General features: G+C 42.4%; 1 protein-coding gene and 1 long non-coding RNA gene across 2 annotated transcripts in view; one reads left to right on the top strand and one right to left on the bottom strand.

The window, feature by feature from the left end:
* Positions 1–25,807, bottom strand: part of LMCD1 (LIM and cysteine rich domains 1) — an 84,561-nt gene that overhangs the window by 37,147 nt on the left and 21,607 nt on the right. The window contains exon 2 of the mRNA XM_061618541.1: positions 6,673–6,761. Coding sequence (XP_061474525.1) covers positions 6,673–6,761 — 89 coding nt within the window. The remainder of the gene's footprint in view (positions 1–6,672; positions 6,762–25,807) is intronic.
* LOC133380713 (uncharacterized) lies at positions 868–25,452 on the top strand. Its single transcript, XR_009761513.1, has 3 exons — positions 868–992; positions 23,117–23,183; positions 25,077–25,452. It is a non-coding gene; the product is annotated as an uncharacterized LOC133380713 (long non-coding RNA).

The following is a 25,807-nucleotide window of genomic DNA, read 5'->3' on the forward strand; positions in this document are numbered from 1 at the left end:
TGAGTCAGTGTGATTACATTTCATTTATGAAAAAAAGTATTTTAAAACTAAAAATAGCATGTGGAGGCTTCAGGAAAAACACTGCAGAGATGTGAAAAACTATTTCAACATCTTTCCACAAATTCCAATCTACAAAAGCAACTTTGTCCTAAATACCCTCTGAAAAAAGGCATAGAAAAAGTGTGACAGGAGATAATTAGAGGCATAAGGCTATTTCACCTACAACAAACGCGTGACTGTAATGTGTTTCTGGTAAGTTACTGTTCTTAGTTTTGACCTCAGCAGCAGCAGTACGGGTGTGTGTATACTGAGGGGCAGTTTTTCTCTCCTGCTGATGGTGCCAGGATAGGGATGAGGCAGGGCAAGATGGGGGCAAGGTTGGGAGAGCTGCAGGGTTGTTATGTCATCCTGCAGATGCTACTGGAGCTCCCCTGATCTTGCTGCTATCTCACCTTGTCCAATCATTATCCCAGCAAGTGGCAGCAGCACTCCGCCCTCCCTACTCATGTACCTCACTAAAACTGATCAGCTTGAGGAGTTGCCAGTCTTGAGGAGTTTTCTCCCTCAACAAACAGATCTCTAGAAATGCACACACAAAAATATTAAGATGTCCCTTAACATGCAGCCTGCCATTTCATATGCCGGAGAGAAGCATTCTGAACCTTGAATAACTGATTACAGGCTATATACCTTCTTGGTGTTTAAAATCAGGACAGGGCCAGATATTGCAAAGTACAGGAATGCAGCACAGCACACTTCAAATGTTGTACTAATAGGAAGGGGCGGGGAGGGAAGCAACAGTCAGGCAGTAACACTGGGTGTGAGAACAGATATTACTACATGCATATCCTGTTTGTCTAACATGTGTTGGAGGATATGAAGCTTTAGATCCTATCAAGGCTAAACACAAGAGGAAAATGAATAGTGTGGAAAGTCAACACATCAGAATGAGAAATTTCAGTCCTCTTACAGACAATAACTACGTAACAGAGGTATGTAAAAGGTTAGGCAGTACAACTTGCAAACAAGCAAATTGAAGATCTGTGTAGTTAGGACTAGAGGCTTCCTGTACCTGATCTAGGTCAACAATCTCTAGTCTGACTGGTAACCATTTTCTCAAGTCTCAGGCTGGGTTCTTTGGTAGCCTACTGCTAAGATACCCTATTTCGGTATTTATTTTATCGAGTGTTGGTTTTCTGATGTTGTAGTGATGTATGATTTTTTTTAATAGTTATGCACTACCATAGGAACCTTTGGGTTAAAGGGTGGAATAAATCACCGGAGATGTCAGGAACTGAACCTGGAATCTTGTACATGTTCTATCACTGGAAAACTACTATGATTGTTCCTCAGTAATTAAAGTGTTTGGGAAGAGAAAAGAGATCTCAGACAGCAGCAGATTTACAGCATACTTGGCATAGGAACTTGAATCCAAACTGTCTCAATGTTTTATATTCCTTTGCTTTGCAGATTATAAGCCAAAGACTATATTCTTTTAGATTTTATATATTGCGGTCCGTTGGTTTAACAGTGGGTAATACCATCATAGTTATTAACGAGCGTTTCCTGGCTTCAGAGTAGCCTTAATGTAGGTGAAGCAGAGCATGTGTTTTTATGTGGGTAGGATGATATATGGGCACTATTGCTTGTAGCAAATGGAATCCATATCCCAGAGACTCTATTCCAGATAGCTCCTTTTAAAAGCGTTTCTGAAACCACATCTTAAATGTGGTACACAGAGTAAAAAAAAATGATTTTTTTAAAATGAAATGAAGCTCATCTTTTTTTCAGTGATGGCATCACTTGTAGGTAATTCAAGTATTAAGCACTAGGTCTTTTATGGTTTCTTGCACACAGCAGTCTGAAGGAAGCTACACTCAAGGAAGTCTCAACAGTTGGAAAAGCCAGAGGAGACCTGCACCTTAAAAACCACAATGTATTGCAATGTTCCACTGTACTCTACATGTCTGAAATAAGACCAATGCATAAATGAAGTTGCTCTCAGTTACCCTTCATTGCCCCTGGCTTCCTCCTCCTTTGTCTTCTCTACTGTCAAAATGAAAAGACATAATCCAGCCTCTGCCTTATATGCAGAATGGGCAAGAACAGCCCTGCAAGCGCACGCAAGCACGCACACAAAAACCCAGGAGCCATTGGTACTGGAATCCGTATTTATACCTCCTCACATAGGAGGGATAGGCTGCATCAGCCCCTTAGCCAATGTTCTTCAACCTCAGGTCCTCAGATTTGCTGAATTACAACTCCCATCCCCTCTGCCATTGGCTAAGCTGTCTGAGGATGATGGGAGTTGTAGTCCAACAAATATCTGGGGACCCAAGATTAAAGAGCACTGCCTTAGACTATACCTCAGTGTTAATGGGGAGCAAGTAGTAATTACTGCTTTATTTATTAAACAAATGTGTATCTCTTCTCGTCATGGCTTGGGGCAGCTTCTAATGAAATAATAAATGAAGCCATTCAAATAGTCTCAAGAAAACCACCAGTAGCCTTTTCAAATGGGATAGGTTTTGCATTCCTAAAAGTTGCAAGAGCTGATAGATCTATCTATCATTGAGCTTTGGATCTTATTTGCAGAGGCCATTCCATAGTCTCAGAGCAATCACAGTAAAGTCCCATCACAAAGAATGTGATGCTTTTTCCACCCGTTCCTTATCTACATCAGCTTCAGGGCAGCTCTCACAAGGCATTAGCCTGCGAGCCCTGGCACTGAACCACTTCTAAACCCAAGTGGTCATGACACACTTGAATCCTCCTTCTTGGAAATAAAATATACTTGCATATGAAGGGCTAGCACATACCTGCAATAAAGTATTCCTAACTTTTATTTTGTTTGTTAACTTTTCCTACATTCAGGAGCTTTTTGATATGGCGAGTATCCAAACAGATGACTGACATCTGCTTTCTTTACAATCCTGCAAGAACTGCACCATTTTATTTATTTATTATTAAGTTTATTAGTCGTCCATCTGGCTGGTTGTCCAGCCACTCTGGGTGACGTACAAAATAAAACGTACAAATACATTAAACATTAAAAATCTGAAGCAATAATAGTAAAACCTAGCCCACCCCATGTGCCTGTTCTGAGTGTTTGAGACAGTCCTAAGGTCATTAGCATTCATTGCAGAATGCAGCAGAGCAGCCTTCCTCAAACTGTTGCCTTCTAAAGGATTTGGACTACAATACCCATCAGCCCCAGCCAGTGTGGCCAATAAACAAGGATGGTGGGGCTGTAGTCCAAACCATCTGGAGGGCACCATGTTTAGGAAGGCTGGAGTACAAAATGATCAGAGGACTCCCCATCCAGAAGAGCGGAATGCAGTTGATAGTACTTTTTGTATATAAAATCCCTGAAGTTTGGGACAGGCCTTACAACACCCCTGAGTTCAGGAGAAAGGCTCCATCTCCACTATACATTTAAAGCACACCACACCACTTTAAACAGCCATAGCTTCCCCCAAAGAATCCTGGGACATAGTTTAAGGATGTTTAGAATTGTTAGGAAACCACAATTCTCAATAAGTTTAACTGTCAATCTCTCTGTGCAGGGAACTCTAGTTCTGTGAGGGGAATAGGGATCTCCTAACAACTCTCAGCACACGTAAACTACAGTTCCCAGGATTCTTTGGAGGAAGCCATGACTAGTAGGATACTGTTTTAAACATATAGTGCAAATGGGACTAAAGAGCAGATTTAAAGATCTTCATCAAACTGGTGAACTGGAAGCGTAATCCTGACATTTCCTTTGAATTCAGGCACAGGTATCTACAAAGCAATAATAAAAATATGGGGGGGAGAGAGAAAGCCAGCAAAAATATTACATAAACAAGACAGACAATACAACGCATGGGTGGAAGAATGTTCTAGTGCCAGTTTTGACCAATACTTGCATTGCCAGCACGCTACAAAAAGAGGTCATGTTTGTGGGAGAAAAGCCATCTGTGACCGAGTAAGATTAAAACATAGGCAGGAAGAGTTGCTGCCTTTTTTGTGTGTGTCTTGGAACATTCATCTGAAAATGTTTTCCCACCAAAACCAAAACAGACCAGAGTCACTACATGCCTCATAGCTTATGCAAATGCTGGCCGAACAGATATATCAAAGTGCCTGAATATTTGCATTCAAACGGGTCACTTGAGTCTTTCCAAGTTGTTTCCTTGGGAGGGAAGGCTTCGAGGAATGTGACATTTTTCAAACATGACATCACTGCTGAAAGACTAGTGTCCTTTGACTGGAATGGAAGGGCCAAAAGAGTCAGGGACACAATTATATAGGCTGACCTTTAGGCAAAAAACAGAGCAACAGTGCAAAGGCAGGAAGCTCAAGATGAACTAACTCAAATTCTAAATCCTGCATGTCTGAAAAACTGAAGTAAAGCTGATAACAAAAGGAGAGGATGTTATTCATTTTAGCAGCAGAGCTACATTCCAAAATCAGCTCAGCTGCGTTTTAATTTGGTGTCAAGAAAGGCTTACTAAAAGTCAGGACTAATTTTCCTCACCAGTCAGAATGGCTAAACAGAAGGAGGCCGTCTATGCAGGGGGAAGGCCACAATCTGAACCAGTTGATCGAGCACTAGATTGGTAGTTGGTGAGCATCCCCTCTACAGGTGCATTTGCAAATCCTACTTCAAAGGGCATCCTATATCCCACTAAAGAGTGGGTGGGTGGGCAACCTCCAGCCTGCAGGACAGTGTTGACTTGCCAGTGGTCAAATTTGGCCCATGAGCCCATTTTATCCAAACCACGCCTACCTGCCAATCAGTTGATGTGACATCAGCTGATGGGTGGAAGGGCGGGGTTCAATTCTACACTGTTGTGGATACCTGTGTACTCATAGCCAAAGCAGCTGGATTTAGCCCCTGCTCAACAGTTGACGTTAAATCCTGCTCAGTTTGGAGCACATGCCTCTCTCTTCCTGGGAATAGATGCACACAGCCTACGGAAGCATCAGAGAAAACAACAACCTGGGTCTGCTGTGCAAAGGAGAGGTCCCTCTCAGAGCTAATGTCAGGTAATGAACCTGATGTACATCAGGTTTCTCTTACCCACCTGCCCCACAAAGGCCTGCTTTATATGGATGTTAGTCATGAGAGGGATTTCTCTTCCAGTGCAGTACTGGAATGCCTCTTATTTATTTGTTTATTTATTTATTTGTTTCATTTATAGACCGCCCATAGCGAGTGGCTCTCTGGGCGGTGTACAAAAAGGTTAAAATACAAAATATCAACAATAAAATCAGACAACAAACAATAAACACAAGCAGCAACTAAAGAAAAAAATAAAAAATAAAAATTTAAATTATAACATAAACGCTTAGAATGCCTGGGAGCATAGCCAGGTCTTAACCTGGCGCCAAAAAGATAGAAGCGTAGGCGCCAGGCGTACTTCTTCGGGGAGGCTGTTCCACAGTTCGGGGGCCACTACAGAAAAGGCCCTAGATCGAGTAACTGTCCTCCGGGCTTCTCGATGGGTTGGTACCCGGAGGAGGGCCTTAGATGCTGAGCGAAGTGACCGGGTAAGTTCATAGCGGGAGAGGCGTTCCACAAGATATTGCGGTCCCACGCCGTGTAAGGCTTTATAGGTCAAAACCAGCACCTTGAATCTGGCTCGGAAACAAATAGGTAGCCAGTGCAAACGGGCCAGAACAGGTGTTATATGTGCTGACCGGCTGGTCCTCGTCAATAGTCTGGCTGCTGCGTTTTGCACTAGCTGAAAGCTTCCGAACTGTCTTCAAGGGCAGCCCTACGTAGAGCGCATTACAGTAATCCAGCCTAGAAGTTACCAGAGCATGAACAACTGAGGCGAGGTCAGTACTGGAATGCCTCTTCCCAGCGAATGGGGTGTACTGCAAAAGCAAGCAGACACAGTTTTTTTCCTGGCATTGCTCAGCGAAGAAGAAGTCCTCAGAACCAATGTCTGCACAAAGCATCCCATGGTGCGGGGTAGGTGGGAAGAAAACTCCTTCTGCAGACATCAACTGCATAAGGAGGGCCTTCTCCTCCGCCAAGCAATGCTGATACAATGCAGGCTTCATTCGCTTCCCGTGCCCCTATCACTGGCTGGCAACATCCCTCGCACTGCAGGTTCACAAGCACTCGAGAGCAATCTGGCTGTCAAGCGCTTGGGAAACCCATGCATGGGATTTTAAGAGGTGGGTGGAAAACCCTCCTGTTGGTCATATGACATCATAATGATGTCATGTGATTGTCAGATGGGCTGTCCTGCCCACCTGTCAGCCTGTACAGAGCCAAAAAGGTTCCATAGCCCTGTGCTACAGAACTCATTGCTGCATTGTTCCTGCCAAGCCCATAGCTCAGGTATAGATAACCAATGGGCTATATCTAGGCTCCCTAAAGATTTTGTGGCTCCCAGATTTATCTTTTAAAAGTATAAGAAATGTATATATGTGCAATTACTAAATGTAATGAATAAAATAATTAATGAATGATAAAAATGATTCAACTTCAGTGTAACTGCAAAATCACAATGGAAATCATTAACAAAACTACTGCTGATCTTAATGGATGCAGGTCTTTCTACTACATAGCACATATGACATTAGTCCATTCAGTTGCACTTAATCAATGGCCAAGTCAGAACATGAACAACAACAAAGAAGTGGAAAGCTACGATCTAGCCCTGAATGTGTTACCTCCAAGAATGGGGCTCAAAGCCAACGCATGTCCCTCTGCATCTTAAACATGGCACACCTCTTCCTGATGGTTGCTGGCTGATTGACACCTGAAAAGAGAGGAAGATGCTGTTATTTTCATCACTGATTCCAGGGTGGTGTACAAATACAACAATTCAAACAGCATAAAAGCAATAGTTAAGAAGAAGAGCATGAAGCTAGGCAATCTCTGTCTCTTAGATGCAATTGGTCCATGAAGGACAAGGATGAACAGCCATGAAGTAGGACATATCCCCCCAAACACCATTTCTATATCCTCAGGCTGCAGCAACCAGAATTCATGCCACAAACCCAGGCCAGACAATGTTTTGGATACATCCTCAGACTGAACTGCTGTACTTGTCTTTCTTACCATAGATGCTACGTGAGCACTTTTATTCTGAAAGCATTTAGCAATAATATCCTTTGAGGGTTGAAATTGTCCCTCATCAGCTATTGGACCAGGCCCCAAGCCACTTGGGAAAAGCTCTGCTGGACAATACTCCGGAGAAGCGATAGTGAAAGAGAGAGATGCCAAGGGATTTTCATATTTGAAGATAGCATTATTGAATAGTGGTATTCTGAAAACTGGCTTCCTTTGCAGCCTCTATATCTTATGGAGAGGACTTGGAAGGGTTAATATTTTGAAAGCTGCATCTATCCATCACTCAGTCTGGTCATACAATGTTTCTGCTCTAGGTCTGATCACAACTGAGAAGAGAACAGTACAAGACTTCTGAACGGACCTTCCAAGTTCTGATTCTGTTTAATCTCTAGCATGCGTTCTAAATACAGCCTCTAGTGTGAAATAGCAGATATGCTTGTTCAAGTGAGATGTTGCCCAGCTCTTCTGGGATTAAACTTTGTTCATTTAGGACCATATATTAACTGCACAAAAGTATTTGTTAAATGCAACCAAATCCAAGACTGCTGTTTACATGTCACATGTGGAAAGAAATGGAATATACTCCAGCATACCATCCATAGGTCAGGAGTAGTGCACCTGAGGTCCCAGGTTCATTCCTTGGCATCTCCAGGTAGGGCTGGGAGAAACCACTGCCTAAAACCCTGGAGAACTAACTGCTGCCAGTTAGTGTAGATAATATTGAGCAAGATGGACCAAAGTATGATTCAGTATAAGGCAGCTTCCTGTTTTCCTACCCTATAGATTTTGCCAATTGAACATGGAGACAAGGAAACATAACTACAGAATGCAGAGACTTAAAGCAAGTAGCTTGTGTTGAAGTTTAATTCTGTAGTGACTATGCCACCCATCTTCACATGGTTACATGTGTAGAGATCCAGACCTTCTTGGAAATTATGTTTTGCAATTTCGACACTCTTTTCATCCTGTTCTAAAAATATGTAAGAAAGCTCTAGCAAAGGGACGGTACTCTTCATTTACTGTTAATAAAAAACACCATAGCTCGTTTCAAGCACTGAAAACAGATCCCAGAGACTAAGCCCTGTATCATATTTAGCTCTGTAACCAGATGAATGTGTCAGTCTTGGCAAGTCAGTGATCATAGATCCATAAAATGAGAAGCAGTTAGGACGGCCAGCCAACAAGGAAAGTACAGGGATTATGCCAAAAGAGACATAACATTGAGAATGCTGATTGGTGCTATCTAAACCATGACCAATGATTTTCTCAACCTTTTTCAAGCAGTTTATATATCTGGTTCTAAAATGTATAGATTAATTGGATAAATCAAGTCAGTGAATTAGTCAAGTATTCAAACAGTGTTCATTTTATGCTTTGTAAGGAACTGGGAAGCCTTTTTCTTGGCATAAGATATTTGCTTAAAGTATGCAACAATAAACAACACATTTAAAGTTGGAATATCCTAGCAGGAGCTTAAGATAAAGGAAGCACACTGTCATCTTAGTTCTGGTTATTCAAGAACTTGCTTTCCTACTAGATAAACATGGAAACATCATTGAGCATTCATGAGATCGCAATACACTGGTGACTTGATATCCAAGCCCATTTTATTGGCCTACGGACTCTGTACTTGTGAGTTATTTTGAGAATGTGGCTAGTTTCCACATCTTTGCTGCTATACTTTGTGGACGGTTTCCATGGTGAAAAATAAAAAGCGTCCTAGAAGAAATAAAGGGGGATGGGGGGGGAAGAGGGGGGAAGGGTTCTGTGTTTTGCTCTGCTGTTCATTCAAAAGAGGGCAGGCCAAGAGCCTATTGAAAAATGACCGATAAAAACCTAATACCAACTTAAAATTGATCTTTAAAAAGCTGAAGAACAAAGAACACTCCAAATCTACATGGAGCAAACGCTCCAATGATAATACTTAAAACATAATAAATTCCTGCCTTTAATCTTCAGAACACGATCCACTGTATTTAAAGGAGAGGGAAATGTACTGGAGGAGCCAAAAAGTGAAGCTGTCCTAAAAGGAAATATTCTAGAGAAATGAATACCGTGGAATGTGGACTTTATAATCAGCCTTGTCATTGTTCCTCTCTCCCACCCCCAAGGAATTTTTCAAGGCTCCAAAAGCCATTTCCTCAGACCTGGCAGAAATTCCTTTGCATGTCAAGGATTATACACAGAGGTGCCAGTCTGCCCTTGAAAGTAGAAAAAAAATATATTATTTTTTATAGGAATTTTGTCTGCATGTGGAACCAATTGCCTAGGGAGATGGTGGGCTCTCCAACACTGGAGGCCTTCAAGAGGCAGCTGGACAGCCACCTGTCGGGTATGCTTTAAGTTGGATTCCTGCATTGAGCAGGGGGTTGGACTCCATGGCCTTACAGGCCCCTTCCAACTCTACTATTCTATGATTTTGTGGAGGTGTACAGGGAACAGGCTTGCATATGGAAAAGATACAGTGCATTTCTGTACAGATGTTGCACACACACAAGCCTCATTTAGGTGCTTTACTAGCTCATGTGATTTACCATTACATTTTATAGATTTATAAAAAAATTATATACTGCTATTTATTAAAAAAGTCATTCATAACTTACATAAATACACAATAAAACCAGATCATGGGAAAGACACACCAGTTTTGTCCCTGCTTGCTCCATACTCTACCATCCATATGTTGGGAGAGAAGTTCTGAAGCATGAAACCTGCTGTGCACATACAGTATAGGCTCCCCAAGAAATTTAGAACCCTGATTGTGCAGGGTTCCAAATCATTTGAAGAACATGCACATATGCAGCATGCTCCCTGCTTCAGAGCTTTCAAACACATGGGCTGTGGGATGGGGAGGCTGCCCTACTCTGTTTCCTCATATGTTATCAGTTATGTGAGCTGATCCCCATCAGGGAATGCCAGGCCACCCACTGTTCCAGTTTGGCTTTGATGCCACAGCAACAAATTATATTTATGCTCCATTTTCCTTTCATTCTCATCTCCTCCTTTACAATGCTGCCTTCTTTAGCATGTCATGTGGAATGAATAGAAATGTACACCACTGTTTACCATCAAATCTAAATAGGTACCATAGAACTGGCAATTTTCTTCTGATGCCCAGCCTGTTTTGGGATGATAAAGTCAGAGCTTGGAAGTAACTCGTTATTTTTAACGAGTTACTTGTAATTAGTTACAATTTTAAATAACGAGTGGGTAATTCCATTACATTTGGCAAGTAACGGAACGACTAGTAATTTCCCTACTTTTCAGCTGCAACTTTAACGTTTCCACATTAGGTTGGACGTTACTTGGGGGCGGGAACAAGGGGAAGTCAGCTCCTGGCTGTGATTGGTTAACACAAGACATGTGCCTCACACTGATTGGACCTCTGCACAGACTCTCTCTTCCCTCGTGATCTGTGTTAGGAGGCACAAGGGAAGAGGTGAATAGGCAGGGCCTGCTAGCGTCTGAGAGGAAAAAATGGACGCCGGAGGAAAAAGCCAGGGCAAGGACAACGGAGGAGAAGGCAGCAGCAGAATGGCGAAGAGCTGTGGAGGTGAGTGACGATGATTTGTGTGTGAGTGTGCACGCGCCCCCCCGCGGCCCCTTCCGCCCCCGTGGCATTTTTGCCCCCCCACCCCCCTGCGGCCCCTTCTGCCCCTCCCACTGCCTCTCCTTGCCTTGCTGCCGCCCCCCCATCAATCACAAGGCACTTCTGAAACTTCGGCCTACCCTTCCCCCCCTTTTTGAACTCTCCCCCTTGTTCCTATGCATACCTGTGTGCTGTATTTATCCAGACAGAGCACTCCTGCATTTTAAAATGCCGGCTAGCTTTTTATTGTATATTTATTTGAACTCCATCTTTCTTTTTATTTGTATTTTTGTCCTGTTTAATCACAAGACTGAATTGTATGTGGGACAAAAACTGTCTCAGTAATAATAATAATAATAATAATAATAAATCATTAGGCGTATAATAAATGGCTTAAGGCTGATTTTTTTGTTCTTGGCAGAGATGAGGTGAGAAGTAGGGTCCTTGCAGCTCCTCCTCTCAGTCCCCCAGCTCTCAAACTGATGTTCTGTGAGAGAGAGATTCCCAGTCCCAGAGAGAGATAGACTGTTGACAATCTCTGCTAATATCTATACAAATGTACATAACATGCATCACCTGAACTCACATGATCTAGAGTTACCTTAGATCTTGCAAGATTTGCAAATGAGAAGCAATTGGGTTTTATATTAGTTCTGATTGTCCATTGGGCTATCATAGGTTATATGTTTTTTTCATTTTCTATGGCAAAAACTCCAACTTCAGTGGAATTTATGTGATCTAATCATTTGAATTTGGCTAATGAATGCTTTATTCTTTCATCAGAACTTTAGCAGTAGTACTAAAATATTAATAAAAATGAAAAGGGAAAGAAAAAATACTTTACATACATCATACAGGCAGTGACTGGCCCAAGGTCACCCAGTGAGCTTCATGGCTATGTGGGGATTTGAACCCTAGTCTCATTTTGTTCTCACAACAACCCTGTGAGATAGTAGGTTAGACTGGCCCAGGCAGGGTTATTCAGTGAGCAAAAATGATGCAAATAGGATCTCTTTTAATTGTGCTATCGACCTGCTTACTTCCACTCTGACTGGGGCATCTTGCAGCATGGGGAAGAGATGGGGGCACATCACAGCTGAAGTTCACCCACATAGGAGCATTATCTCTTGTTTATTACAGAGACGCCTGTTGCAGGTTTTGCTGCTGAGAGCAGCAGTCAGTTAGTGCGGCCAATTGAGTCACAGCTTGTTGATCCTGAGGAGGCAAAACTAGAAAGTGAGGTTCAGAAAGGAGGCCCTGTGCATGAGGAGAAGGAGGGCATGAAGCAGTGCCAGTTGCCCACAGCCCCATCTGCAGAACAGCAAGTACCATGGTTTGGCTTTGAGAAAGCTTGTACATTTGTGAGCCAGAGTGGGAAAAATGTTGTTGTACGATGCAATTACTGCCTTCCAAGGATCAAAAATCTGAGATCAGCTGTTTCCTCCTCATCCAATGTGAAGAAACATTTTGAGGTAAGCCTTTGTCATGCTGGTCCTCAAAGAGTGTCCATTGTCTATTTATGTTTAAATTGTGAAGTTCCTCTTCCATTTTTTCTTGGATTCATGCTTTGTTCTTCTTCCTCAGAGGGCACACCCTGAGAAGCTGAGAGCAATTGAAGAAGCAGTAAAGGCAAGGAGACATGGCCTTCCTGAACCAATGCATGACACCCTTCCTCCCAAAATGCTGAAGCAGCAGCAGACAACCCTTGAGAGGTGGGGATCTGGCAGGGAGCCTGTCACCCAGAGCAATCTCGACAGGAGAATCATTGATTTCATTGTAGAGGAGACATTACCACTTCAGACTGTGGACAAACCATCATTCATTAATCTGGTTCGCATTGGACTCCCCAAAGATCTCACCATCATACGTGCCAAGACTCTGAGAGACAGAATTGAGAAGAGAGCATGTCACATGAGAGAAACTCTTGCAAACCGAATGGGTGCTGTGGCATATATAGCAACCACTGCAGATTGTTGGACCAATGGCAAGAAGAGTTACTTTGGGGTAACAGCCCACTGGATCAACCCAACTACCCTGAAACGTGAGGTCGGGGCCTTGGCTTGTAAGCGTCTGAAGGGGCGCCATACATACGATGTCCTTTCAAAAGCACTGCATGATGTACATGTGCAGTACAGGATCCACAACAAAGTTATGTGCACTACTACAGACAATGGCTCCAACTTTGTGAAAGCGTTCAGAGTTTTCATGGCCAAAGAACCAGTGGAAGCTGCAGGCACCAGTGACGATGATGGTGATAACCAGGAGGAGGAGGAGGCTGAGGTGGAGTTTGTGCCTATCTGTGAGATCCTGGACACAGGACCTGAGGCAGAGGAAGAAGCTGCAGACTCAGGAGAGGATTTTGTTTTACCACCACACCAGAGATGTGCTAGCCACACCCTCAACCTTGTGGCAACACAAGACATAGAGGCCATGCTTTCTGACTCCTCCAAAAGTAGTCTTCTTGGTCCTTTCAAGAAACAGTTTCATTCCTTGATGGGAAAGTGCAGCAAGTTGTGGTCCAAGCAGAACCAGTCAGCCCAGACTGCTGAGTATATCCATGTGCAATGTGGTGTGTATCTGAAGGTACCGAATAAGACCAGGTGGAATTCCACCTTTGATGCGTTGAAGCAACTACATGAGCTCCTGTCAACTGTGCCACTAAAAATGCATGCCATAATGGACCGCTGCTCCTTGTCCAGGATCACAGCTGCTGAGATTGAAGTGGTACAGGAATACACAGAGATTATGGAGCCACTAGCCCAGTCCCTAGATATCCTGCAACGGGAGAACGGCATGTTCATGGGGTATTTGCTACCAACGCTCTGCAATCTGGACCGCAAGTTAGAAGGACTGGAAAACAAACCTGAGAGGTACACATACTGTTTTCAGCTGCTGAGAGGTGTGCGCGAAGCCCTAAGAAAGCAGTTTGCAGCTATCTGGGAGGACAAGAGGCTTCTTCTGGCAGCCTGCCTACACCCTCGCTTCAAACTAGATTGGCTGCAATCGTGTCAGGCCACCACCCATACCAACAAGTAAGAACATTAGGGAAGCCCTTTGGGTGGATTACTCCAAGGGAAATGTTGTCTCAAGGGAGGCATCAGAGGGCTTAAGGTGGTAGGCAGGGGCTGGGCCTTTTCTTCCTGGGGCTCCTCATCACAACCTTGGGTTGCTGCAGGTAATCCTTAAGGGTCTGCTGTGCTGCCCGCCCCATGAGTGTGGTGACTTGGTCACCTTCCTACCTTCCATGTCATCATCCACAGGCTCAGGCTGGACCTGAACCAGGGGACATGACAAGCATCAGGAAATGAAGAGCAGATGATGGTTTCCTAACATATATGTGTTAACATATCCTCTCTTTCTTAGATACACAATGGAAGCCTTGTTGAAAGCTGAAATAAAGATGGGTGTACTTAATGAGGACAGTGATCAGTCTTCAGATAAAGACCAGGAAGGAGATGACTTAGAAGATGACTTCTTTAACTTTCTGCCCCAGGGCAAGAAGTCAGCAGTGGACACTGCTGAGGAGGAACTGGTGAGGTACCTGAGGTCTCCCAGCAGGAAAGTGTCATCACTCCATGGCTTTCCACGTGTGCTGCAGTGTTTTTTGCAGCACAACACAGGCATGCCTTCAAGCGCCGCAGTAGAACACCTGTTCAGTACTGGTGGCAATGTAATGACTGTAAAAAGACATTCCTTGTCTGACATGCTCTTTGAGCATCTTGTTCTTTTGAGACATAACAGAAACATATTATAAAAGCATTTCAAGTGTAAAATTTGATTTCAAGTGTTGGGGTATCTTCATTGCTTAGGGGGATGTGAGATTCTGTTATGCCATTATGTTAATCTTATGGATAATTTTTTTTATTCTACTACCCCCTGTGTGTGTGTGTTTATTTTTAATATTGTTTTAGGCTTCTTAGATGTGCAGCAGCCAAGGCCAGCACCTTGTAGGAGTTTTTTTTTTAAAGTAACTGAAATGTAATTGTAGTGATTACTTTTGAGAAAAAGTAAAGTAATCAGTTACTTTCAGAGCAATTGTAATTGTAACGGTAATTACTACTTTTTGGGGCCAAGTAATTGTAACTGTAATTTATTACTTTTTAAAAGTAATCTTCCAAGCTCTGGATAAAGTCCATTAGTATCTTCTGAGTCAGCACGACTGCAGTGCTTTTAATGCTTTGGCAGAAGCCAGAGGTGGTCTATGAATACTCATCAGGCAGTAGCCAACTAATATATGCCATCAGTGCAAGGATTACCACTAGCAGAACAGGGCTTCTCCTCATCTCCTCCAGAGAGTTGGGGGAACCCCTAGAACAGATTTAGGGGGCACATGTGGGAAGAGAGGGGGGAGTCCTGTTTCTTTAGTAGCAATCCTTGCACTGATAGGATCGTAACTTAGGCTGCAATCCAATACATACTTACCTGGGAGTAAGTCCCATTGAACCCAGTGGAGCTTACTTGTGAGTAGACACATATTGGATTGCAGCCTTAGTGTTACGTTTGATATAACCCTCATTATATACAGTTTTAACCCTGCTTTCCCTGTACACACGGCTGAATACAAGTGTGCACCCAGAAAGACTGTGTAGGCATTAGCGTTAGTGGGAATGTTTGTGTTTAGCATGAACTGTATTTAGCATATGATATAAGTGAAAGAAGCTCATCCTTCTTCAAATTCTGATTTATTCTTTTGGTATTACATTTTTTAAACTTGGACCCATACCTGGTTTCTAGGAAGTTTGCATTTGCCCATTGGAAATGAGCATATGCTTAATTTTCATGCAAGGATGTACTGACCCTGGCACCATGTTTGATAAGCCATTCCCAGGATTTTACGGTCCTCTAGCTTAGGGCTGCCAACTGAACAGAAAACAAAACTGGTTTGCCCTTGTGCCTTTGACAAAAGCTTCATCTGCTGAAATCAGAAGCAGCTTCTAATAACTATTTAACTCCTTCTAATGTCTGCACAAAAAGCCTAGCTAGAGAGGCTGGCTAAGAAGCTGGCAACAATTACAACTCTTAGATTACAGAACATTACTTGTAATATGCCTGCCTAAACTGATTCTTCATATCGGCAGGACTTTGCCTGTATTTAGGGTGTTTTACAGAGCCTTCTATCCAGAAATATGGGTCTCTTTAGTTTGTGTTCCAAAATCTCATAATAGTTGCTGGCATGCTTTGGGAAAAGAGGGAGTGACTGAAAAGACAAATTAGGTACAGGAAAAGCACATTTCAGGAGATAAATAAGGAAAAAGCCTGGGATTGTTATCCTGGTTTGAGTTTCTCCAGCTCCACCCATATAAAAGTGTTGCTTGCAAGAATGTTGTAGTGAAATATGAGGTGCAGTTTCACAGACTGAAAATAAAAGATGCCTGTAAAAATGCATAATCCTGCTAGATAAATTTAGACGTCTGAGTGTCTGGTGGATAAAACAGAAGAAAAATAAGCTCTACTTATCCAGACAAGAGATAACATTTATTTTTAAGATCTTTTCTTAGACATTCATATTTAAAGTGGTATTTGACAACATAGTGGTGATTGGCTTCACAAGAGAAGAAGGTCAACACAATTTGTTCTAGGAAAGGCTGATCTGGGGGTGGTTTGCAACCTCAGTTGTCAATCACAGGCACAATTCTAAAGCTGGACACAGCTGAGAGTTGAAAGCTGTCTCCTCTTGTGGTATATACATCTGTTGCTTTTGTCCCATTTTTGCCTTCTGGCCAAATGGATTTTGCAATTAAAAAATGGGGGTGTTCCTTGAACAAGTTGCTTCTCTAGCACAAAGCAACATTCACCAGCATAGGCTGGAATGTTAGGGCACAGACAGCTTGGCTTTAAGTGATCCATGCTTTGGGAAACTCCGGATTAGCTGTTGTAATGAACTATACCTGGGGCTGCCTTTGAAGACTGCTCAGAAACTGCAGTAAATAAAATAACAGCTGTTTTTTGCACTAGTGCTGTGCCAATTCCACTGGCTTTAGAAGTGCTTCACATCTTAGGCCAGAGTACTTGAAGGACCACCCAGCTCCACACATCGAAAACCTCATCAGAGGACCTCCTATGGGTATCTCCACCATCTGTAGGTGAAGCGGGCAGCCATCACAAGAGCTTTCCCAGAGATTCACTTGGGGCCTTTTGTCATGAGGCCTTTTGTCCTTTTAGCACCAGATAAAGAACTTTTTAATCTCTCCCCAATCCTTTTAGTGGCAACTATAATCCTGTCAACTCTGTTCTTGAGATTTTGTAACTTTTAGGGGGGTGGTATTTACATTTTTAATGTTTTATTTTTTTGTAAACTGCCTGGGAGTGCAACAGAAGGCAACATTATTATAATGAAAGACTGAAGTAAGGTCAGTGTACATGCACACGCACACAGAGCAGTCCCTCTGACAAGAGCTATTATTCCATCTCTAACTTAGCAAATCTATCTGCACCAAAGGAATAGTTTTGAAGATGGTTAAGGCTGCTAGTAAGTATGCTTACGATTGCAGCCACAGCTATATTAATTCTACATCCTATCTATAAATATTTAGCAGGAATCTATTGCTCACAAAGACAAAATCTTAATGCACAAAAGTTTGTGCAACATTATTCATTAGATTTCTTAGTTGCTTATTACCTAAAGGTCTCCAAGTGTCTTGCAATATTGTTAAAAACAAAAATATATACATCATGCCATAAAAAAATAAATAAAACTACAGCAACCCCCATACAGCCACAGGAAGCTTTGGCAGCATGGTAACAACAACAACAAATTCCTCTCAGTCTATGAAATGCGTAGGAAAAAAAGTAAGCCTTTACCTGGCAGTGAAAAGATGTCAGTGAAGTTGGTCTCTTGTCACCAACCTTCAAGCATCCCTCAGAGAAGGTACCTGGAGAAAGGCCTCAGAAGAAGAGCTAAGGGTCTGGGTAGGTTCATATCGGGAGAGGTGTTCCAACACTAGAACCTTCCTCAGATGCATGAAGTCCAACAACAAGCATCTGATGAAATCAGTTCTAGTCTATGAAAGCTACATTTGCTGTATGAAATTAACATGGTTAAACTCTTGTCTTCCAAAAAGTATGGTATGGTGTAGAGAGCAAAAGAGAATTTTGAAAACTACAATGCTGTCTAATCCAACCTCCTACAACCTGGTGCCCTAGAGCTGCTGTCCAACTCCCATCATCCTCAGCCAAGATGGCCAATGATCAGGGATGAAGGGAATTGCAGTCCAAAACATCTGGAAGGTAGTTGGGCAAGACTAGTCTAGTCAGTGTAGGTTTGTCATCTGATAGGGAAGTGGCCGTTGCTCAGTGGTAGAGCATGTGCTTTGCCTGCAGAACCAGGTTCAGTCCTTGATGTCTCCAGGCAGGGCTGGGAAAGACCTCTGACTGAAACCCTGGAGAGCCACTGCCAGTCAGTGTCAGGCAGACCACCAGCCTGACTTGGTGGAAAACGGCTTCCTATGTTCCTACTTGCATGTGGGGAATGCGAAAAGAAAAAAAGCCAGTGTTAAGTATTGCTTGTCAAAACAGCCTTCAAGTGAACACAACTAGCCTCAACATACCTTTTGGCATTGTTTTTGAGCCCTAGGTATAAACACCTTGGCCTGTGGTGCTGTGTTGTGATGCAGCTGTTAGTACTTTGAATCCATAGTGCTTAGTTGCTAGCACAGCAAATCCAGAATTGGCTGGCACTTTCAGAAGCAGGATTAAGAACAATAGTGATCTGCACAAAACAGAGTTCTCTTTAAAAAAAAAATGGCCAAGCAGATAGAGTTACAGGCAAATCAACCAAGTATTCTGAACTCTGGCACCTCCCGCTGCTGAACACATGTACTAACTGCAGCCAACAAGGACTCCTCAGAGCAAGTTACTCCATCCTTATGGGGATCTGAATGAATTGATACTTTCTTCCCAGTATTAAGCATTTGACTTGAAATGGGTTCAAAACTGGTTACTAGTCATGATCTTGAAAGTATGCATAAATCCAATGGAGTATTCTGCTGATGAATGACTTGAAGGTGCTGCCAGACACAATCTCTAATCCTGCCAACTGCCAAGATCTCCCAGACACATACCTCATGCAAATGGTGGCTAGTGAGTTCAATAGAATGCATTCCTAAAACAAATATTTATTCCAGGGGAAATTATACTGACTGATCCACTGTCCTTCCTCAAAAATCCTGCAGATATACCATGAGGGCTTTGCCATAAAATACAAAGAAAGGCACAGGAGAATAATTTAAAATTAGTTCTCTATAGCAGTAGCTCCCCATGTGATATGGTGGAGCTGCAGAGCCACCCTCCTGACACTCACCTAGATGGCACTGGTCAGCGTAGTGGTGAAGTCAGGACTGCATAGGTGCACCTGCACAGCAAATGTAACACTCTTGCCGGAGTGCTTGAGCATCCCTGCCCTCGCCCTTACAGTAAAGGTGGGTAGAAAGCAGATTTGGATCTACTGGTAGCTCTCTGGGTGATTTGCAGTAGAACAAGGATTTCCAACTCCCAATTTTGTAACAAAATGACATCTCCTTAATTTTATTGTGGAAAGGAAGAGAACTTGGAGTAACCAGGACTGTTTTTTTGTGTTGAAGGGCTGCGAGCTCTGTTTAGTTCTAGTGCTCAAAACAAACACCCGAGTTCGTTTAATTTTTGATTGTTTGTTCTGGGCTTACATCTTTTACCCAGGTCTCTGGTTAGTCAACCTTGGAGTTCTAGTTAAAAAACAACACCAACATTGCAAGCCAGCCTGCCTGCTCCTATCCTGCCAAGAGAATAGAAGGGAAGGAAAATGTAGCCTTGGGAAAATATCCCCCCCAAAAGGATGTCTTGGGCAATCATACCTTGGCAACAGTTTTAAACCCATACAATGCTTTCCTGTCCATTTCTGGATCCAGCACAAGTACCTCATCCATGCTTTAAAATAGGACCCTCATGGTCTCCCCGCCCCCTTAAATTTCTGATCTCATTTCCCAAATATACACTTGCAGATGACCTTCACTTCGCAAGCTCTACCACCCTCGGCCAGTCCAAAAAATCCTGCCTCCTCAAATGGCTCTACCCTTCCTTCTTCCCTGTCTTGAACTCCCTCCCAGAATAGCAAGTTCATGATGATACCATTCTTTGCTTCCTTCAAATTACACATTTTTTGGATCTTTGCTTCAGCCCCCTAGTTCTCATCCCTACTGAAACTAAGCTGCAGCACATCTAATATAATTGAACATACATTATTCCTCCTACTTGCACAGGGCTGCTTGGCCCCAGTGAAGGCTTCCCTTGCTGCTACTTCACATGCATAATTTCTGTAGCATTCATTCAAGTAGCATCATATCTAGCTTGGCCAAGAGTACTCCTCACATGATACATTAGTATCAGACTAACACAAGCATTTACTGGCCTGGCTTGCATGCCATGATAAATCTAAGTCTGTCTTAAACCATAGTTTAATCATGAACATGCCTATTCATCCACATCACTCAAACTAACTATCACATGGCTTGTCATGTCATCTTGATCTGGACTGTGACTTGTTTGAAAACAAGCCTCAAGTGATAAGGTTTCTGGCCTTCATTCAGACAACACTGCAAGCCATATCATAGCTTACTTGAGCTGCACAGGTACCTGAATGGCATGAGGAAACACATTCACAATTGTAAGGAGAGGTACAAGCCAAAATGTTTTACTGTGAGGCCACTCTTAGACACAACACACATGCCAGCAACACAAGCCCATGCTGATCACTTAGATCGCTAGTATGAATCCACATGGGCTGTGCAGGCACCTAATCCTTGGCAGAACCCAAGGGCAGGTGCCTAACAAATTACTTATTTCCCCACATTGGGATCAGGCTCCTCACACTGGCAATTGGTATGTGCGTGGGTGTGAGAAAAAGACACTCTGCACTCAAGGGCAAAGCTAAAGTAATGAATAGTTTGGATGTCAAAGTGGACAGTACTGGCTCAGGAGGCAAGGGGTCTGACCTTAAATAAGGCAGCTTCCTATGCATCCTGCTAGTCCTTTTACAAATATTCACTCATAGGAAAAAACCTTGCGGTTTCAGAACGTACCTATAGCCCACTAATATTTCTATCATACTTTAAAAAGCAGGGAAATTGGGCAGCTATAGTGAATGCACCAGGGGAGCAGGACACCTGACCTCCTCTCTGAGATATTGTACTGCCCTACAAATTTGATAGAAATATCTGTGGGCTATAGGTGCATTCTTAAACCACAAGGTTTTTTGCATATTAGAGAATTTCTCTGTTTAATCCGGGAGGTAAGAAATGGGATCCTGTGCAAACTTGCTGAGAATGGGTTGATCATTTGCATGCTTATTGAGTTCAGTGGGATTTACTCCTATGTAATAATTATTAGGATAGGTAAACTGACCATGGGGGAGGAGCAGGGGGAGGGAAGAGGAGAGGGAAGGAGAAAGGGAGGGGAGCGGAAGGAGGAGGAGGGAAGGGATTGGAGGGGGAGGGGCAAAGGAAGAGGCAGGGGAGTGCAGGTCTGATCATTTGCGTGCTTATTGAGTTCAGTGGTTTTACTCCCATGCAATCAAGCTTAAGATAGGTAAAACTGACCATGGGGAGGGGGAGGGGCCAGAGGCAGGTGATCGGAGGGAGGAGAAGGGAGGGTGGGTTTGATGAGTTGCATACTTTTTGAGTTCAATGGGATTTATTTCTGTGCAATCATGTTTGGAAATGGACTGCCTTCAAGTCGATCCCGACTTATGGCGGCCCTATGAATAAGGCAAACGGTATTCAAAGGTAGTTTTACCATTGCCTTCCTGTGACGCTGAGAGGCAGTGACTGGCCCAAGGTCACCCGGTGAGCTTCATGGTTGAGTGGGGATTTGAACCCTGGTCTCCCATGTCGTTGTCCAACACTGATCTGGGAGAGGGGCACTGGGCAGAGGGGAAGTCCCTTTCCTTTCCAAAAGGAAAACATTGTGAACAGTATCAGTGCTTTTCAGGGTTTCCCCCACCTTTTTATTCTACAGTAGGCACATGTAGCCTTCCACCGAAATTTAAACCAAAGCTGTGCCAGGCCACATCCACACCAGGCCTTTCTCTCAAAGAATCCTGGGAAGTGTAGTTAGTGAAGGGTGCTAAGAGTTGCCAGGAGATGCCCTGTACCCGTCATAGACGTTGAATCAGAGCAACTGACTGTTAAACCAGTCTGTCCACTGGAGCTCTGTCAGTGCAATAGGAGTCTCCTCTCAGCACCCTTCACAAACACGCTTCCCAGAATTCTTTGGGGGAAGCTATGACTGTCTCAAGTGAAATCAAATTCGGGTGTGGGTGTGGCCCCGATTAGGCAAGCCAAGCAGCTGTGAGTGTGGCTTTTAGAACACTGACAGCTGGTTCTTACTGAGCATGCCCGACACTATCATTAAGTTCGATGCAAAATTTCTTAAATTAATTCAAAATCAGCAAGGCATTTTTTTAACTTTTAAAGTGCAGAAGATGAAGGTCAGAATATGGGGCAAGGTCAGTAATAGGATTACAGGTACTCTGTGAACGTGGCTGATTTTTAATTAAGTTCAACAGATTATGAGAACGCTGACAGAGTTTTCTCTCTCTTTTTTTACATTTTGAACTCTCGATTCTCTCTGTTTTGTGTATTGCCATGAAAATTGAGAGTGTTGTTAAGCAAGCGTTTCTGAGGTTAGGACTAAGTTTTGTAAGGTTTTATTTCGAAGTGAGCTTACGGGAAGCATCAGAATGGCATGGAGGGTATTTTCACTTTAACATTGCAGAATGTGAAAAAACCCCACTGGCTATAGATACAGCCACCCGCATGGCTGTATAATAAACATACCTAAAAGGTTCATCACTGTGACTGCCTTATCAGTACTGTGAGTTTTTTCTCCAAAGGACAAGATACAACTATAGTTATCCCACTCGTCTGAAGTTAGAAAATGTTTATAGATTAATTTGAGTTGCTTTTTAAAGCAGTTCTCCTGTATTAGAAAATAAAGTTAAGTAATAGTAAAGCATAGTTACACCCTTTTGCTTAAAAACTGTTTCTAGTCCCTTCAGAATCACTCATAGTAGCAGCTGCCACTATTTTTGTCTCACACACACTTCTTTCAGGAAGTTATTTAGTAGTACTTATTGCTGCTCAGCTTCTAGAAAGTGGATGGATCTCACTCCTTAGTATAAAAATCTCAACCACATCACAGCAGTCCCATATAGGGCCAAGATATTTTGTCTGGCAATCAGTGCAATGCAGCTGGAGCTCAGGGTTTCCAAGTGTAGCTAAAAGGCACCATATGCATGAGCCAGGCAAGGTACCTTCAGCTGCAAAGCTTCATAGACAACGATCCTAGTCTCTTGAGCAAAGTGGCTTCCAGAAGACATATTTATTAATGTTGTGCATGCCCCACTCATCCTCAACAGTTTGCAAAACAAGTATATCTATAGTTTATACTAAATATTTATTATTGTTTTGTTTCCCATCTAGGCTGATTAAGAGTTCTGGAGAACTCAAAAACTTCCACACTGTTTTACAACACTTTGGTTGGTCTAAGGTGGGTTTTGGAATTTCCAAGTTTCAAGTAGATATAGCGCTGGGGATCAGATATAACGTATTATGTTTGTAAGCTGCTTTAAGAAGGTACTGTTATATAAGGAAGTCTAAAAAGTCTTTAAAGAAGGGTTGCAGTTAAAAGCAAGCAAGCAAACACAAAAACAAGGCTGAGAATAAGGATGTTTTAGAAGCACAGCAATGGCATAGAACAAGTAGAATATTTGAGCAATATTATGCCCAACAATCTTGGAAGTCAAGTAAAGCACACGTTTAAAAAATTATGCCCTTCTGCCAGTAGAGCTGGCCAACATGCAACACAGAGAATCTTTTAGTGTTTAATTCACTAGATGTGTCCTGTGAGATGGGCTAGTAATATTCGAGCCAGTACCCGTGAGCAGTAGCGAAGAGAAAAGGCTACTTCACATTTTTACAGGATACCTTTCTGGACAGGCAGGTGTACAGACAGGGGGAGATCGGGAGTGCTTCCATTTATGGACTGTTTCAGCAGTACCCAATTGTTGTTCTACTTTAAGCAGAAAGTGGAAATGCAGCTCTGCTACCAGACTTCTGGAATCCAAATAATATTCTGCAGCAGATGGGTAGACCCCCTACCCTCAGCTCCAAATGTTATGTGGTGGCAGACAATTTTCACTGGGACCATGGTGTTTGTATATGTGGGAGAAGAGTTAAAATAATCCCTCCTCTCCCCTTGTTGTATCCCTAGCCATAATTACCCTCACTGTAATCTAAGGGGAAGAGAAGAAACAGATATAAAGACAATGATGTTTGGAACGGGGTAATACGTGCAGATTCCTAGAAAGGAAAGATGGCTCATAAAGAAGGAAATGGTTAGAACACTCTATACAGATAATAATCAGCCAGAATAGCTGTGCAACAGATCATCTACACCTGGAGAAATTGTACAGGTGTTCCATTGTGTTCAGAACAGCAGACTTTTTTTGAGCAAAAGAATGCCAGAAGATGAATGGGGAAAACATGAAGGAATCATGCCTTCATCACAGAATCACATAGATGCACCACAAAAAGTGAATGAACAAAAGTGGGGCCAGTAAATGCCAAGTGCAGAAACAGCCTGGGCCAGCATTTTATTTATTTATTTGATTGTGTGTGTGTGTTTGTGTGACACTGAATTCTGTTTGTTTGACTGTTTGAATTAAAAACATATTTTGTTCAATTAAGCTTTCTTTGCATAGTCAAAGTAAAAAGGAGTATTAGGCCTGTTTTGCTGTTTTGAATTCATAGTAGAAATGTATTGAGAATCACATTGCTTGTGCTAAAATGCTGACAGTTAATTTACTTGTGTGTGTGTGTGTGTAAATGCTAATTTGCTGAATTGTAGAATCATTGTTTGTTTAAAGCTGTGTCTGCAAAATAGATAACTGTATTCTCACAGGCTTTTAATTGCAAATGCACCTGTGTCGAAGAAAGTATCAGACTATGTTGCAAACTATGTTGCACATGTACAAGGTCAATATGAACATAACAAGTGTGAAAAACAATCTCCTAATATGGTTACTAGGAGGAAATGGGCATGGATTAATGATGTGGTTATGATGTAGATATGATGAAATTGATGCATGAATAATTAGTAAAACAAAGCTTATAAAAAGGCCAGCACAGCAGAGTTTGTCAGAACTGGCTTGGCCCTTCTCCACGTGCACGTGTTAGAAATAAATATACTCTATCCTCCATCTTGTTTCGTTCGTTCTTGAGCTCTATTGGGTGAGTATTTGGGAGCGAATCCTCAGCCACTAGGACCCTAAAAGGGACTAGGGCGTATTGTTTATAACATTTGTGTTTGGAAGGACTCTGGGTGCTATTGCAGCTGTTGCCATTTGCCTATTCTGCCTTCATTTTTTGTCTTCTGCTCCAGGTATATGAAAGGGAAGAGCTGCCTGAGGCAGTGTCTCGGCACGCGCGTTAGCGACGCACTTGGAGTCGTCTTGGGGTTGTCTTGGAGAAAGACGACAATGGAAGAAATGTTTATAGTGCTATTGGTAACAGAAGATGGGGTTAGGTGGGGAGAAGCAGAATGGGACATTGGAGAATATTTTTAGATATTTTTATACTTGTTATGTTCAGTTTGTTTTACTTATTCTGTTATGTAATGTACATTGTTGAGTTGTTTTTCCTTTTAATTATACCAAATATGAATTGTACATTATATATTGTATATTGATTATTATGTTGTAAACCGCCCAGAGAGCTTCAGCTATGGGGCGGTATATAAATTTAATGTAGTAATAATAATAATAATAATAATAATAATAATAATAGTAGTAGTAGTAGTAGTAAGTAATTTTTTTCCCACCCTTTCTCCCAGTAGGAGCCCAGGGCAGCAAACAGAAGCACTAAAAATGCTTTAAAACATCATAAAAACAGAATTTAGTATGTTAAAACAAAACATCTTTAAAAACATTTTTTAAAAGCTTTAATAACATCTTTTTAAAAAACAAGTTAAACAAATATTAACAAGCAATTCCAACACAGACGCAGTATTGTTTAGATGTACCAGCAAAACACATATCAGCATTCTGGACCCATGCAAGGCACGATTAGCTAGTCAAGCAGCTAACTGCATGGTACTGTCCCTGCCTCAAGATG

The sequence above is a fragment of the Rhineura floridana genome, chromosome 3 (assembly GCF_030035675.1).
Source record: "Rhineura floridana isolate rRhiFlo1 chromosome 3, rRhiFlo1.hap2, whole genome shotgun sequence".
NCBI classification, from domain to species: domain Eukaryota; kingdom Metazoa; phylum Chordata; class Lepidosauria; order Squamata; family Rhineuridae; genus Rhineura; species Rhineura floridana.